General features: G+C 44.6%; 1 protein-coding gene across 3 annotated transcripts in view; it reads right to left on the reverse strand.

Moving 5' to 3' along the window:
• Positions 1 to 3,206: 3,206 nt before the first annotated feature.
• The window catches only part of UBAP1 (ubiquitin associated protein 1), a 30,722-nt gene continuing 17,594 nt past the window's right edge, over positions 3,207 to 16,334 (reverse strand). For all 3 annotated transcript variants that reach the window (XM_088520163.1, XM_088520164.1, XM_088520162.1), the window contains 6 exons: positions 14,291 to 14,415; positions 11,023 to 11,946; positions 7,070 to 7,105; positions 6,108 to 6,305; positions 4,580 to 4,681; positions 3,207 to 3,901 (listed from right to left, as the gene is read on the reverse strand). In XM_088520163.1, coding sequence (XP_088376289.1) covers positions 3,761 to 3,901; positions 4,580 to 4,681; positions 6,108 to 6,305; positions 7,070 to 7,105; positions 11,023 to 11,946; positions 14,291 to 14,415 — 1,526 coding nt within the window. In that variant the 3' untranslated portion in view covers positions 3,207 to 3,760. The remainder of the gene's footprint in view (positions 3,902 to 4,579; positions 4,682 to 6,107; positions 6,306 to 7,069; positions 7,106 to 11,022; positions 11,947 to 14,290; positions 14,416 to 16,334) is intronic.

Consider the following 16,334-nt stretch of genomic DNA (forward strand, 5'->3'; position numbering starts at 1 on the left):
AAGAAACAGGGCTTTGGGTAGCAAGAAGGCCAGCAGCTCTGCAGCAGCGGCAGCGCTCGGCGTCCCCACACACCACCAAGTAGGTCTGCACGGGGCCACGAAGCGACCGCGCTCGCCTCCTGCCAGCGCCGGAGTACAGTGAAGCCTTAAAACACCTGTGGCCTGGGAGATGCGGTGGGGTGGTAGGCCCTCCCATGGCAAAGTTATCTTGAAAAAGCAGCCCAGCAACATACTCTCCTAGGGATTTTCAGTCTTTCCCAAGATGGCCATTTCTAAAACACTTTGCAAGAACGAACTACAGTGTGACATGTGCCACAATATTATCTCGGTATTTTCTGTGATAAGTGCAGTACAGATGAGTGACCAGAAATTTCCATGTGCAAAAGAAAAAGGAGTCAAATGGGCCACGGACCTTTGAGCCATTGGTGTGTGGTTTCTGTGTGGTCTGCAGTGACACAGGCAAGCGAGCCTAGGCCCTGGGCAGGGCCTCAGGGACAACCAGAAGCACTGAGAAACATGCAGGGGAGAAAATAAATAAATAGAGCGGTTTCCAAGACCTGAGCATCTCCTAATCTGGAAGGGCAGCTGTTAAGCAGAAGATTTTACTTCTAGGCTATTTCTCAGCATATTCTTTTCCCTGCTGAATGCAAGACACAGTCTGCTGTACAAAGAAAATAAATAAATATATGAAAGCACCTCATCCTTAGCAATAACACGATGACTGACGTACTTGAAGTACTGCTAGTCCATAAAATAACAAAACTGGGCTTGTACTATGTACCAGAAGCTACCAAAGCGATAGTGTATTTTCTCTCCACTTAAGGTCATTACCTAGCTGCTGCTTAACTCTTGTGTGAAAGGTGTTAAATGAGTGTTTCGGGAACAGCAGCCCTTTACAGCTCTTCAGTGCTGCACTGACATTCGATACGAGTTGTTTTCATTTCAAACACCGAGGAGCGTCTGCAAGGGTAGCTGTTACACAAATCTTTTAACGGGTTGATAGAGCCTGGCCATATATAATCAAGTAAAATAAGAACTGTAATGTATTTAATTGTTGTATTCGACTGCAACAAAGACTAGCAATGCTCATGGCAGGTGCTTGATATTTTATTTGAATACTTTACATTATTTAAAATAAAATTGTTTGCTACAGAACTCTGGTAAAGTTTGTTTTAAATTAAACACGATCCAAACTAAAAGCATCTGATTGCAAAATATTAACTTGGGTTGAAAATAAGACACAAGACCCTCCTTGGCACCTGGCCCGTTGGTTCAAGCTCACGTTTCAGACACTGCCCTCCAGCTACCGGCCAGAAGGACCCGCTTAAACCCGCAGCCGACGCGGGACACTGAATCCCGGGGCACCCCTGGGTTCGGAGGTGGCTCCTGCTGCCCCTCGCGCTGGAGGATGGCACTAAAGGGCTGCCCTCGAGCGCAGCCTGGGAGCACAGGGCCTGTTGTAGCATCTCGCAGCTCCCACCTGGCTTTTGTGGCCGCTGTGGGAGGCAGCGCTGAGCTCCGCGCGCTCCACAGCCAACCCCAGGCAGCCCGTGCCTCCACACTGCAAAAGTCGGAGTGCAGACACTAGCGTTTACTCAGCTGCAAGGAAGGCAGAATGGCCTCTGACAATGTCAAAATGCTGCCATTTACAGGTACGTAAATGGAGCTGATGCTCTGGGCCTTTCCAGAAAAATCAGGTCTGTACAGCAGGGAACACAATCACCTTCTCTGCAGCCCTGGGCACTGCAGGGCTGAGAGCCTCCGGCCCCAGCACAGCACAGTTACACAACAGTGCAACTACAGACGCACGCTGCCCACAGCCAACATTCACACTTCAGCACATGGTTTGGCCCCACGTCGTTACCTCTCTCTTCAGGGCTCGGTTAATGCCCTCGCTGGATGGTTGCACAACCTACATGTTCGTTCTGCGCCTCGGGGCGCTGGCAGAGACAGTGAACAGCCCCCACCTCCGTGGTCCGTCCGGGAGGCTGGATCCAGAGCTGCCGCTGCCCGACCTTCGCTTCGCACAGACGTTAGACCAACACCTCCACCCTCGTGCTTCTGCAATGAGCTCTTTATACAGCAGTTTTCTTCTGAATTTCACAGTAATCCCCTATGAGGGCAACTGAGAAAAACTTAAACCTCTGATAAAATCTACAGGGTTGTATTCATGTTATCTACCTAAATAGTTACTTTTCCACTGGAAAGATTTCTTTCTTACTCTGCAGGCAGGTCTAGCACTAGGCAGGGCCTTTGTAACACAGGTAACACAGCCTGTTCCCAGGAGTGACACCACAGCACTGAGACTGTTTTCCAGCTTTTCTGACTATCCGGGACCCCAGCTCCTTGCTTTAAGCCGTCACACCTCTCACCTAGGAAGGAAAACTGGCTTTATCCAAACGCCCAGGAGTTGCCTCCTGCCTAGAAAGTGGCTACTGAAACCCCTCCTGAGAAACCTAACCAGAGGCACCAGAGGGGAGCCCAGCGCCAGCTCCATGCCCCAAAACGAGGGTGAACCTTGAGAGCTGCTTCTGTTCCAATAGAAGGAAACTGGCCACAGAGATTAACACGGCTGCAGAGCTGGCCGTGCTCATGGACCCACAGGAGCAGACAGCACCTGGGTCCACAGGATTTGGAGCCAACGAGCATAAGAGATGTGGACCATGACACTAGAAATGACACTTGAGGGTTTTATTAGTTGTTCTGCAGAATCAAAGTATTTAGTAAATTACTTTAAAGATTCCTCAGACTGCTGATATTTTATGTATTTAGAACTTGAACAATGTACAATGTAATACAGCTGGTACTCCCAAAAACAACCCCAAACCTGATTTCTAGTGCTAGATGTTATGTATTTGTATAGGAGTGTGGAGAATAGAACTAATGCAGTGAGTATATTTTTTTTCCTCAAGGAAAGTGCTTAAAAGAAACCTCCTGCTTCACACTGAATATTACTTAAAACAAAGCATAACTGACTTCCTAGCAGGACATTTCCTTAAATAACCTACAAACCTGGCGGTTACAAATACTGAGCCCCAGCTCTTCGCCTTCTGGTTCAAAAACTGACACAAGCTGCTCCAGGTAGAGTTCACAGCTTACCTGTTTCAAGAAAACTTACACACCACTCAGCATTGGATGCCTATGTCTGGCAGAAGTGTTGGATGCATGGGTCAAAAATAATGAAAAAAAAAACACACAGGAAGAGGAACAGCTTCTCTTTTTATGCACAGCAACAGTTTCTGAACCAGTGTTTTACTAAGTTACAGACTAGCTTCCAACCAAAAAATAAAACTCCATTGCACTAAAGGTCAAATGTCGCCAGTTAATCTGGACTGTGACAGTCAAGTAATAATTCAGTACAAGCGGACACCATGAAAGCAGCTTTAAAGAACCAAATCATCCTAGTTTCAAAACCAACTTCATATTCTTCTGTCCAACTCCAGTGCAACAGTAGGGGGAAAAAAACCCACTCCTGTCTCTGCCTATATACAATTCCAGTAGAGGTCAGACAGTCTAAACTCTCCGTGGCCAAGCTGGAAAAAGGAAACTTAGGAAAGGGCACTTAAAAATTTTAATTTAAGAAAAAAAGTTGGCTCTCAGTTGAAAAATGCTGTAGTAATGCACACAGGCAGGCTTGCTAAGTCCTCTCCCGTGGATGTGATAAGCTGGACTCCTTCCTGGCGAGAGCAAGTCACGCTGGAGGTGGAGGTGTCGGGGCTGCTCCTGCTCCTCTGCACGCCGAGAACCCAGGGATGCGTTTTCAGCTGGCTCCTGCGCGAGCCACAAGTTCTTCCAAAGCGTCGTGTTGGTCATTGTCATGTAATAATAAGACCTCCTTAATGTCATTTAGTTCAAAGCCCATTTCTTTAAACTGACTCATTAGCTTGAGAAGTTGTGTGGTCTGAAAAAGAAACACAGTTATTTGCAAGACAGAAGAGGACTAAGGCCCGGGTAAGTTCAAGAATGTGGGTAGGCATGGGGGTGTCTGGGGGAGTTGGGTTGCACCTCTGAAGATCTAATACTCTATCTCAGCACACAACAAGCTGACACACACCAGAGCAAGCAGCCTTACTGTCCTCTGTCCTGCTCCTGCCACCTGTTTCTGCCTCTGCACCTCTGGTGCTGCTGAATAGCCACACAGGGAACCAGCCCCCCAAAAGTCATTTTTCTAACTTCTTCCATACTTCTTTCCTGATTTGCTGTGCAGCATTTCAGTGCATCTGTCCTGGAAAATCATGGCTGGGGCAGATGGGGCAAACAGGGTTCTGAAAGCAATTTACTGCTTCTGAAATTAAGTGTCTCTATACTAAGCACAAGTAGAGTAGGGGACCAAAACGACAGCCAGCCTTTATGGGGCCCTGTCCCCATACAAATGGACTCCAGTGAGAACAATGGAAAACAACATTATGCAGAATGTGTCTAACACTTTAACATGTATTCCCTTCTCAGCACAAGGATGCTGAGTGAAAAGGCAGCACTGCTGTGAAGTCAAAGCTGCATCAGCTATTTTAGAGGAACTGTTGCTGGAATTCCCCTTCACGGTGCAGTTTCACTGTTGTTGAGCATATAGTGTCCTCACCTTCTCTCCTGAAGACTGGTGCATTTCCAAAGCTGCTTCAACAAGAAGCGGATCAAAACCCTTCTCACAAAGCTGTCCATGTGCAAACAGGTAATCCAAAACCTGTGGAGAACAAGAGAAAGAACCTCAGTTTTCAGAGTGACCTTTTCATATCATCATCAGTTCATACCATCTCTGCATGCAGAAGAGCTAAGCATGAGACTACCCCAGGCTTCACTAGGGACTAAAACAAAGGTTTTTTTCTAGTAGAGCTGAGACGTTCTTTACATGACAGCCTGTTCAGAGAAAATGAACAGGTTTTTGGGACTTTTTACGCTCTCCTACCAGCTCTGAACTTCTCTTTCCACTCAAGTCAAAACGATCTTCAAAAAGTCTAACTTTAGCTTTCTGCTCCTGATCGCTGAGCAGAAGGCAGAAGTTAAAGATAAACAGTGCTTCAACACTGCTGTTTCCGAAATGACACCGTTGGTGCTGCAATCAAGGTAAAGCAGCTTTTGAACAGTCTCCTCTTGGATATCTCCAAGGGCTAATGCAGCTGGGAATTCAGCAGCCTTTTAAGATCAACTCAGTAGACTGTTGAGTTACCTGCAAATCCCAGCTCTCACAGGAAGAGCCGACAAATTTCTTATCCATTCTCAGCTTTGAGAGGTATAGGTAAGGGTTACATGGGCAAGACAAGGGTAATGCTAAGTATACAGGGGAACACAGCCTGGAAACACATCAGGAATTAAAATTCCTGAGCCCTCCAAAGGCAGGTGCCTTCCATTTAGTGCTACAGTTCACTTCAATGCAATGTTTAAGCAGATTCACAACCGGTAGACAAGGCAGAGCAGCTCCACAGGTAGGCAAATTTTGTCTGGAACAAGAACATCCAGGACATGACTCGTTTCCCCAGCTATCTATGCAGTCCAGCGAGGGAGTGCTCTGAGCAAAGCACAGCAAACATCGGGTCAGTGTGGAAAGTCTAGCCAAGTTCTCCTCATTTTGAGCTTGTTTTCGTTTGAGGCCAAGCCAAGATCCAGAGCCATGTTTCACACTGCAGCACTGCAACTCTGACCTGGTTTTACCAAGCATTTGAGGCAACATTTGGGGCAGGAAGCACCGCAGTCACAGCCCAGTCACCACAGCCTTGCAAGAGCCTTGCACAACTGAATGAAGCCTGCAGGGACCAGCCCCGCTAGGGAAGGGGAGCACAGCACAGGAACTGCTTGAGATCAGAAGAGAGGAGCTGTTTTTGTCAAACAGCACAGAGCAAGGAGTGGCACCAAGCACCATGCTCTGTGGCTTTTGAGAAGACGAAGTCTCTCTCCCAGCCTCACGTGGAGCTGACAGCCTGTCCCATCCTCTGATGTAGCACCTGAAGAGTGGCTGCCATAGGCAGAACCTCAACAGAGGCTTCTTGGGAGGGGACGGGGCTCTCAGGAACACGACTCCAGAGCTGAACACCTCAGCAGCCAAGAGCTGCAGGCCAGCGTTAAAGCCCAAGCTCCCCCCTGCCCAACAGAATCACCATCTGCCCTGTTCCCACCTGGTCTATGTTCTGTCCCTTCTTCTTCATGGCTTTCAGGACGTTCTCGGGCGAGTAGCCCATGTTGACAACTGTCTCGATGCACTGCCTCTCGCTGGCAGAGAGGGCCTGCAGCAGCTCGGGAGCGGGGCCACCGGGCCGCTTTGTGCAGCTGGTGTTATTGGGCACTTTAGACACTGCAAGATTTTGGTGTGTTACCTACAGGGCAAAGAAAAAGGAAAAAACAAACCGGATTAGGTGATTACAGAATCAGAGAATGGTTGAAGTTGGAAGGGACCTCTAGAGATCATCTAGTCCAACCCGCCTGCTCCAGCCGGGACACCTAGAGCACGTGGCACAGGGTCACATACAGGTGGGTTTGGAAGATCTCCAGAGAAGGAGACTCTGCCACCTCTCTAGGCAGCCTGTTCCAGGGCTCTGTCATCCTCACAGTAAAGTTCCTCCTCACATGGAGATGGAACTTCCTGTGTTTCAATTTGTACCCATCACTCCTTGTCCTGTCACTGGCCACCACGTGATGGTTACCTATTCCAGTGTCCCTATGTGCTTCCAGCTAACACAGAACCAGGGTACTCCACATCTGCAGCTTGAGTCATTTTAATAAACAGTTAACTGAAAACTCTCTATTGGGAAGTTGTGTGTATAGGCTGACTCTCACCACCTTTCCACTTTCAAAATCACCTCAAACCACCCAGATTCCTCTCAATCTCCTTCTACCGCTAGACTGAATTCTTCAATACGATTCCCAATGTTTGCAACAGCAGGAGCTGTTACAGATTTGGGTTTGATAGGTTTCATACAGGAAAACCCTGTAGCTCAGAGGGAAGCATGCAGATGCTCCCTTCCCCAAAGCCAGCTTACCTGTCACCCATAACTTCTTGCACTCAAATGGAGTATTGCTTTAGAAAGCACTTCAGGACATTTTAGAAATGCAACACAGTGCAAGCAGACAGAGAACTTACCACAGGGATTTCTGTTTCTTTGTAGTCTGAGTGTACCTGTTGGGCAAGACATGAGGAATATGATGAGCACAAGGCACCTGTGAGCAGTGTTTGTTACGGCCAGGAGAAGAGCTCTAGGGAGGACGAGCTGCAGCTGAGCCTGCCGTATGAGCAAGACTTGTGCTGTGATTGACCTTCCCCATCTTGGAGATGCAGCAGCTGTGCACAGCTACAGAACTCCAGTCCTGAGGAACATCTGTCATTACCTCTTCTCTTTGTATTCTGCAAATGGATTATACTCCCAGGGGAACGCTTTTCCCTCCCCACAATAACTGTAAATGAGTTCATGTTGTCCCTGTGAAAGCTACCAATTCCTTCGGCTCTAACACACCAGCTCCTGCTCAGCTCCCAGCTTTGTGGCTTGCTGCCTAACTGACAGTGATCAGTTTTGAAGTCATCAGCTGGAAGCTTCTTTTGGCTTTGGTGATGAGAACAGATAAGGGGAAACCTACAGCCCCATTTCCCTCTTTCTCCTCTCAAAGCTGTGTAGTGCATAGGCCATAGGCAAGCGAGGCAGCACACTGGCTAAGACCAGCGTGGGATTTCTAAACCAACATCCTCTCAGCGTTTCACCCCATGCCCAGTATATCCCAGGAGGCAAGGCCCATCTGTGATGGTAAAGCTTTATAATTTCCCTCAGTAAGCCTTCCACTGGGTTGGAAGGGACCTTCTTTCAGCTCTGAGCTCCTTTCTAAGCGCAGTTTCTCCCTGAAGGTTGGCAGCCTAACCCATGCCAGAGCAATTCTGAACTTTAGTATTTACAAATCACCGTTTAGTTCCTTACCAGCATTTGCTGCTAAGTCCCACAGGGCTTTGTGCACATATGTGCCTGCTCCTAACCGTGCTAGCACATCTAAAGAAGCATCTCCCAGAAAATCTCACTTTCCTCAGATCCAAGCTTGTCGGCTACTTCAGCTTCCCCACGAACTGCAGCCAAGATTCTCACTGGGTTTGCAACATGAAAAGCTAAACCAAACAGTGAATAAAAGCGCTTCGCCATAACCAAACCTGCACGGTTCACACCAACCACTTCAAGTCTCCCTGCATTTTAAGTGGAAGCAAGAAAATCAACAATAAATCATTTCGACAGAACAGCCTCAATTTATTTCCTCTCTCCCATATATATATATATATATATATATATATATATGTATAGTTTAAGTCACTATGGATTGAAAGCAGAAGACAAGCTTTCAAACAGAACAGCTTTTTTGGTTGAGGGTGAGGAAGCAGGGAAGAGACCACAAAAAGCGTTTTTATATAAAAATATATATATACACACACACACATATATACATATATATAATAAAAAATCAGTAGCTGTTCTATTAGGAGTTTGGCAAGTTTCCTTCACCTGGAAAGAGGGAGGAGTTGTCCTGCATTTCTGCCCATTTCCACCTGCAGGCTAAGAATGTCTCTTCTAAGAGGCAAAGCTGGAGGAGTTGCTTGCAGCCCGAAGGCTTGGTTACTCAAACTCTTCTCATGGGTGATAAGGAGCTCCCTGCAGTTGTGCACATCTTGTCCAGGCTTTCCCCAGAGCAAGCAGCACAGGGTGTCTAGAGCCCTGAAGTCAGTTGCTTATCGGTTTGCCTGAACCGAGGATGCTCTGTTCTCTGCTTCCAGTGTCAGAAGCAGCTTTTGGCTCTTCTAGCTGCGACTCAGTGTCAGGGGACGAGGGAGAAGCAGACTCTTCCCATGAGCTGCCGCAGCTTTAGCAGCCGGTCACGGGAAGGAGCTCGGTTTCAGCGGTGCGCTCAGCAGCACTGCAGCAGGGCTCCAGAAACCGGAGCTCATGCAGGGATGGGACCCCAAACTCCAAGGGGAGAGGACAACCCGGAAGGCAGTCATGCAGCATTAGGTTCACCAAAATTCTCAGGTTTATTTGTACCCAAGAAATCCTACATTCAATTCCCTGATAAAGCATAAGATTAGAAAGCAACTCCAAACCCAAACAGCTACTGCTGGGGATCCTGGTGAGAAAAAAATTATCAGCCTGGAATACTTGGGAATAACACTGTCCTGAGGCTTTCCGGAAATGGCCAGGCTTATTTTGAATAACTTGGCACAGAAACAACGCATGACCTTTCTGCTCAAGGAGGCCACAAGGATCCCACCAAAACCCTTCTCTGTCATTTTTCGAACTCTGAGGATTTTGTTTCATGAAATTGCCATAAATGCAAATACAGCAACTTGGCTGTCATTTTCCAGCCACCAGGACAGGAAATAATGAGTATCCTGTGGAAATAATGAAATAAGTACTGGAAAAAGCACTGGAAATTAAACAGAGAAAAGCAGAACTAGCTCCATCCTCATACGCATTTGGTCGGGCTACTCCAAGCGAAAACAATTTCAATAAAGATACACTTCGCCTAGAAGATCCCCTTAATAAGATGTTTTTCTTAGTATTTACTTCAAGTTCTTTTTTAGTTTTATTGTTTTGCATCTTCCCTTAGAGCATCCTAGAAAATACAAGTTTCGTCTTTAACAGGCTTTAAACTAGTTTGAGAGTTTGACCATCTTAAAGCCCAACTATTTGGTTTTATACAATATTGTACATTCATCCCCAGAGACATGGGATACTTGGAAGTTTTTATCTCTGAGCCACATATGGTGATACAATAATTTCTCAAACCTGTTTTGTAATAGTGAGCAGTTGCTCAATATGCTGTTACTTCTGCCAGCAGTTCACTATGTTAAATACTTGTTTTAATGAGCAATAGTTATTCTGATGTGCTAGGGAATAGACTAATTACATTATTAATTGAGATATAAGATTTTTGGCATTTACTAAAGCCTGAACTGATGCTACAGAACCACATGAATGAAGCACTATCACTTTACAGCATAGGGTATCATATAAAAGCCTACTGTATGTGAAAAAGAGCATAGCACAAGCAATGCAGTGCTTTTATTGAAGAGAAGCTGCCTCTCACTTCCTCAAATTTACAAGTCATCCAGAGGATTTGCAGTTTCCAGTGGTTTTCATAAGTATTAGTGTCCAAAACTGCAGGTTTCCTCAAATCTAGACTCTCATCCATAAAGCAGCAACAGCCCCTATGAAGCTAAAATGCCTCCTAAGTAACGGCTGAACATGCTACAAGCTCAAGAGAACACAGTGCTATACTCCTGTATCAGGGCAATATGGAAACCAATTATTTTAATAATTTTAGGTTTGCTTCAGGAGTGCTTTTGGCATCCACAGAGCAACTCTTTCACATTCCCTCACCAGGCAGAGGGCTAGTATCAGATTCAGGCCAGAACTATTCTTTCACTTCTAAAGGCTATGTTCTTTAAAGGATCTAGAGCAAGAAAAAGAACAATTCCTTTGTTGCAGATCAACTGCTAGCACTATTTTCTTAGCTGAAAGCAGCAGAGAACAAGTGTGACAGCTTTTTATCTGTTATTGCTAGTCCTTGCAAAGGCTGCAATTCTCATCATTTCCAGCAATTGAATAAGCAACTCAGAAACACACCCAAGAAGAGCTATTTTGCACATTAATTTCCTGCACTTAGACTCAAAACCTAGAAAAAGTTTAGAATGATTCATCTCTGTAGCCCAAGACAGAATGAAAGGTTGTGCAAAGGAGTCTAACCACTCTTAGCACACAGGTGGACGGCCATGCACAGCTATCAGCTTGCCGAAAGTGGCAGGTGAGGGAACTACAAAAAAAACTGAATTCTGGGGGGGTTGAAAAAGTACTGCAAAGGAATAGTTCAAGGATCACAATTCTCAGCTTAAAGACTTACTGGACTGATCTGTTTACAGTTAAATGGAGAGACACTGCTGCATTTTCTGTTCTGTCTACACATCACTCATTAATGAAACTAAAAATTAAGCCACAAGACATTTTAGAAGCCAATCTGCCTGCACACATCCCTCCAGTCAATGCAAACGTAATGAAATGAATGTTTTACCGATGTTGCTGTGCTTTGAGATGATGATTCTTCTTCTGTACAAACTGTGGACACAGCCAGAGAAGGCAGCCTGGATGAAGAGGACAATGCTGATGTCTCCATGCCACTTGGAGCAGAAAGACCAACCATATGGTGTCCATTCAGTTCACTAGCTTTACTCTGAGCACAGGTCTGCAAAGAGCTCAGAAAAGTGCCATTGCGGAGACAGGTAGTGCTGTGGAAAGTGCTCGTGAGCTTTGATGATTTTTGATCACTCTCATCAGAGTCAAGTTTAGGAAAGGATAGGGATTTGATATTGCTCACTGCAGTGATAGGGGACAGGGACACTTTGGAAGACAAGGACATCTTTTCACAGTTTCCCAACTGTGGTAAAGTGATAAAGCCATTGGGTTTGTGAAGGGGCTTGAAGTCCAATGCGGCTCTTTCTATGGACGCCAGAACTTCTTGATCTTCTAACACAGATTCTGGCCCTCCTTTAGGCAAACTACTGTCTAATAACTGAGCAACAATCGGCCCCGTAGTACCAACGTGAATTTCAAGAATGTTTTTTAATTCCTCCTTCTCATCAATAGTTTTTAATTCCAGTTTGTCAAATGGGTCTTCTTCACATTCAAAATCGGCCGGGTTGAAATCTGCTTTTGGACGAGGTGGACTAAGAATCTTTTGCTTCACAGCACTGCTGTCGGCTGGTGTGGGAGTAAGAATATTGTTGTGCAGCAGCCCAGCAAGGATGGGGTTAATAGGAGGTGGCATAGCCTTAGGACATGGTTCTTCCGAGAACCCCCTTTTATTGCTCTCCTCTGAAGCAGCCTCCAACTTTGCTCTTGCTTCTTTTACCTTTTGTTCAACTTCTCTCTCGACAGCTTGAATTTTTCTGATATTTTCAGCCCAATCAAATGTTTTCTTTTCCAGTGAGAAATCATACTGACAAGAAGAAAAAAGAAAAATTGTAAGGATCATAGCTACTCTTTTGAAAAGTAACATAAGAAATAACAGCTGCATGAATTACCAGTTATTTATCTGGGGAGGCATTTCCCTCCCCCCTCCACAGTATATCTTTTAACTTACAGACTGGCAGAACCAGCAGTCACTGGACCACTTCCTTTTGTCTCCAGCAAGCAAGCCTAACTGTGGCTCAGAGCAGTGTGCCACGTTTTGCCTCCTTCCTGTATCTAGTTTTGCTCTAGAGTTACTGATTGTCACAAAAACAGTTTTATAACACCCACTCCCACAGAAAACAGATGTATGAAGTGGAAAACAAGTGTATTACTAGAGGGACAGTTTTACTCTGAGCACAACCAAACTACGCCCTGTCCACAGACTCCACAAGTCATTCAGGGCTACACTAGAAAAAAACTTGCTTCTGAAAAACAACTACTCAATTCCTCTCCAGGATCTGTAAGGGACTTCCCATGAGCATTTTACACCCATTTGTTGAAGAGGTATCAACATTCTTTCACAAATAGTAATCATTAATATGATGACTACCTGCCATAGCTGATTTTGTCACTATTATTAGCAGGACAGCTTCTCACAAGCTTTCCTCATTTTAACATCAGCTTCTTAAGGGTCAGATTAGCGCAGAAAGACATTTTTATAAGCTGCCTGCTATCAGTTTGCTAGCCAGTTAACAGCGACTCGTTTGAGAGAGGACAAAATTCTGAATAAACTATATCTGTTTAAAGCTTTAACAACTTAGGAAGAACATACAGTTTTAATGTCCTTCAAAAATCACAGCTTGTTTGGAGAACACGGCCTCCAAGCTAAGTTCAGGGTGTAACCTACCTGTGACTCACAAGAAGTTTAAGCACAACTTCCTTGCCAGGATAACGTCATACAGTCAAAACAGTAGTGTTCTTGCCACGGGGCTGATAGGGAATCGAAATTCCCAGCTCTAAAGAAGAACTAGCCAGCAAATTTGCTAGGCCCATGACAGGTTTTTTGGAGACTCACTATGTGTCCTGAAAAGTCTCAGGCTGTAGTGGGTTCCAGCGAGACACCTCAGATATGTTACCCCAGTGTATATAACCCAGCTTCCCTCTGCAGTCTCCAAGAGTGGGAAACAACACATATTTCCTCAGCAAGATGATTTGGAAACATGACAGTGGGACACTACTCATTACACGTTCCTGGATACCTAAACAGCTACCAGAGGAGTGTGTGTATATAAATAGAGCACTGAGCTTGGGTCAATTTTGCTTCCCTGCACTGTTTTTTGTTTCTGTTTCTACTGCTGTAAAAACAGTCAGTCAAGACAGGGAGGCACAGCCTACATAGTCACATCATGCAAGACACGGTGGTCTCGCTGGGCATGCTGTATTTGAGCCCTGTTAGCTTGGCAAAGAAAGGGAGACACAGTTGGAAGTAAGCAAAAGACACAGAAGCTGCCCCTTTAGCACTTCTGTACCAGCTTAACTACATGAAAATATGAAGATCAGGCAATGGATTAATGGTAACAGTGAAAAAAGCAATAATCTAGCAAATTTCAGGGACTCAGCTCTTCAGTGGACAAGCTGCAGGGCAAAACAAGCAGAAGAGGTTACAAACAGTCAGAGCTGGTGTGAAAAATACTGTCAGTTCGAACTGACCAAGGTGCATCACAGATCCAAATGAAAAACCACAGGTCAGATATTACATTTCAATCATCAGGCCTAAGCAATTGAGTTTATGCTACCAGAAGCTTAGGGCAACAGATCCCTATCCTTGGAAGCAACCTAATATGCTCTATCAGGTTTGCCATATGGCTAGACAAAAAGGTCCATTGCACAGAGCTTAAGAACCGGACACTTCTCTCTTATCTTTATCCCTTGAGAACAGGATTCCATGAAATATTGTCATAAAGACGTAATATCTGTTACTCAAATGGGATTTTGCAAATGTGCCATTGCATAGGTACTCAAGTTTTTACAGTTTCTCTTCAAAAACACTACTCCCATTTAGGAATGTCAGGGGCAAGATCTAGACCTTTACCTACTGCACAAAAAAAAATTGTGCTTTGTGAAGTACATAAACTTTATGTTGTTTTTTCATAACTGTCGTTTTAAAATGTCTACGTGGTTTATTTTTCCACACATTCTAGCAGATTCTGTAACTTCTCTGGCATAACACCTGGCACTATAGCACAGTTGAGACTAACTTCTGAATACTAAACTTCTTGTGACTTACAGCATCATGTTGGCAACGGAATGGAGGAAATAGAGAGCAGAAAGGAGAAAAACAACCTCCCCCCCACCCCCCAAAAAACCCCACAAAGCAACAAAATACTTACCTGAGAATCTCTGATAAGCTGAGGAGAATCAGGAAGGCAGAAACCAATGGGTAATCCAACTTTAGCTGGGGTTTTGAATTTGTCTCCTATCTTAAATGGGACATCATCAAGATAACTGAAGGGACCTGAGATCCAAAGCAGAAATTACATCACAAGTTTGCATAATGCATTCAACTGAGACTCACATTTCTGTATCTGGGAGCTATTTAATCTGTGCAAAGCTAGCTGTACCAGGTATCTAAGTAAAGAGGAAGTTACTTTATTAGAAACACATTGAAAACATTTTGATTTTGCTGTTGCAGTTGTTTCTTTCCCTTTTTAATATAAATTTAGGCCATCATTACATTTTTGGGACAGATCTTAAAGCTAGTACTCTACCATTAGTGTCTCTTGTGACAAGACACTGCCTACACAATGGAAATTAAAGCTCTTCTGAAAAGATAGATTTCATGTGTCTAAAACAAGATCAATAACATTCCAAATAGGCCTAAATCCAACCCATCTCTAGAGCAGCAAAGAAACTAAAGTCTGTCTTCTTCCCATATGTGGAAAATAATATTTGGTCAAAACTGCTTGCAAGGAGGCAAAGTGGGCCAAAAGAAGCCCCACTGTAATCAAAACGCAGTGAAACAGCTTAAGACTATTTAACTTGGCAATTCGGATTTCTAGAGAAAAAAAAACACACACACACACAAACAAACAAGAAAAACGGCACATACACACACACAGAGCACAAAGAGCCCTCCAGTCTAACAACCAGGTGCCTTGTTTGCGACCACTCTGATAAGGGGCCACAGACATAAGTGGTCCCCATATTTCATGGTCCTCTATCTGTCCTTTGTATCTATGACATCCATGGAGCATTTAAAGTTTAAGACAGAAAATATTTCTTCGGGCATCCTGCAAACTTGTAAGGATCACAAGAATTCATTTCCCTTGAATAAAACAGGCTATAGGCTTGTTTTCCCTTCAGACTTTATTTCAAATTTAAATTTAAAGGTGTCTCTTCGGTCACTGGTTGAAGCTTTCACAGTTACTAGTGAGATTTCTGGCTGGATGTGTAGAAGCTTGGAGTGTTCCTCAAGTATCTGCTTACTAGTTTGCTTTGGTTGTTCCAGATCCAGCAAGACATCAGTGGTAATGTTTTAGGTGTTGCTCAGTGACTAACCTCTTGCTCTGTGAGCCATGATTGTCATTTTTAACTGACCCATTTTCATACTTAGGCAACAGCTTAAATACTATTTGTGTTCTTTTGCTGTTGACTCATCTACAATAACGCAGCCACAAGCTCTAAGAGGAAGAGCAGCTTTCAAAAACAGGAACATCTTATTAGTTTGGAGTTAAACGCTCATGCGTTGTCATCAGCTGAGCTCATTGGCAGCCAGCACCACTATTGCAGCACAACATCCAAAGAAAACACACTGCAGCCGGCAATTTAAGAATACTTGAGTAATTTCAAGGTGTTTGCTTATGCAGAAATAGCAAATGTGTCAGCCTTTGCACTGGCACATCAGAGCCCGGAGAGGAACTGATCTCCACTGCTTGGAGGTGTCCAGCCTGGCTGCTGCTCCTGCATCCTCCCTGGTCCTAGTCTGGATGTAACCAGGACTATCGAAGAACGTGAATGAAACAGAATCATCTCTCCCCACCAGCCTCAGAAGAGCAGGAAGGGCTCAGTACACAAGAACATGTCCTGCTACACCTACAAGATGAGGAGGAAACCACCTCATCCTACCCAGCTTTCCCATTTGTCTTGGGGGACACTAACCCAAGGGACATGCACACAACCTCTGGACTAGATGGGCTGAATTGAAGGCTGTCAGTTTAACATGAGCTAAGGAATAGAGACTGCAAGTGCTTCCCAGGATAATGATTTTCTGATAGTGACTAGTACTATAACTTCGTATTGAAGAAAACTCTGCTACTGCAAGCACATTGGTAGAAAGCTTTTCTGAATATCCATTTTGTTCCAGACTAACAACCAAAAGAATCCTAGTTAAAATTAAAATCTGATCCAAGAAAGCAATAAATCTATGTTTTTTTT

Source organism: Tinamus guttatus, unplaced genomic scaffold, assembly GCF_059628265.1.
Source record: "Tinamus guttatus ecotype Peru unplaced genomic scaffold, ASM5962826v1 Tinamus_guttatus_pri_ptg000081l, whole genome shotgun sequence".
Taxonomy (NCBI): domain Eukaryota; kingdom Metazoa; phylum Chordata; class Aves; order Tinamiformes; family Tinamidae; genus Tinamus; species Tinamus guttatus.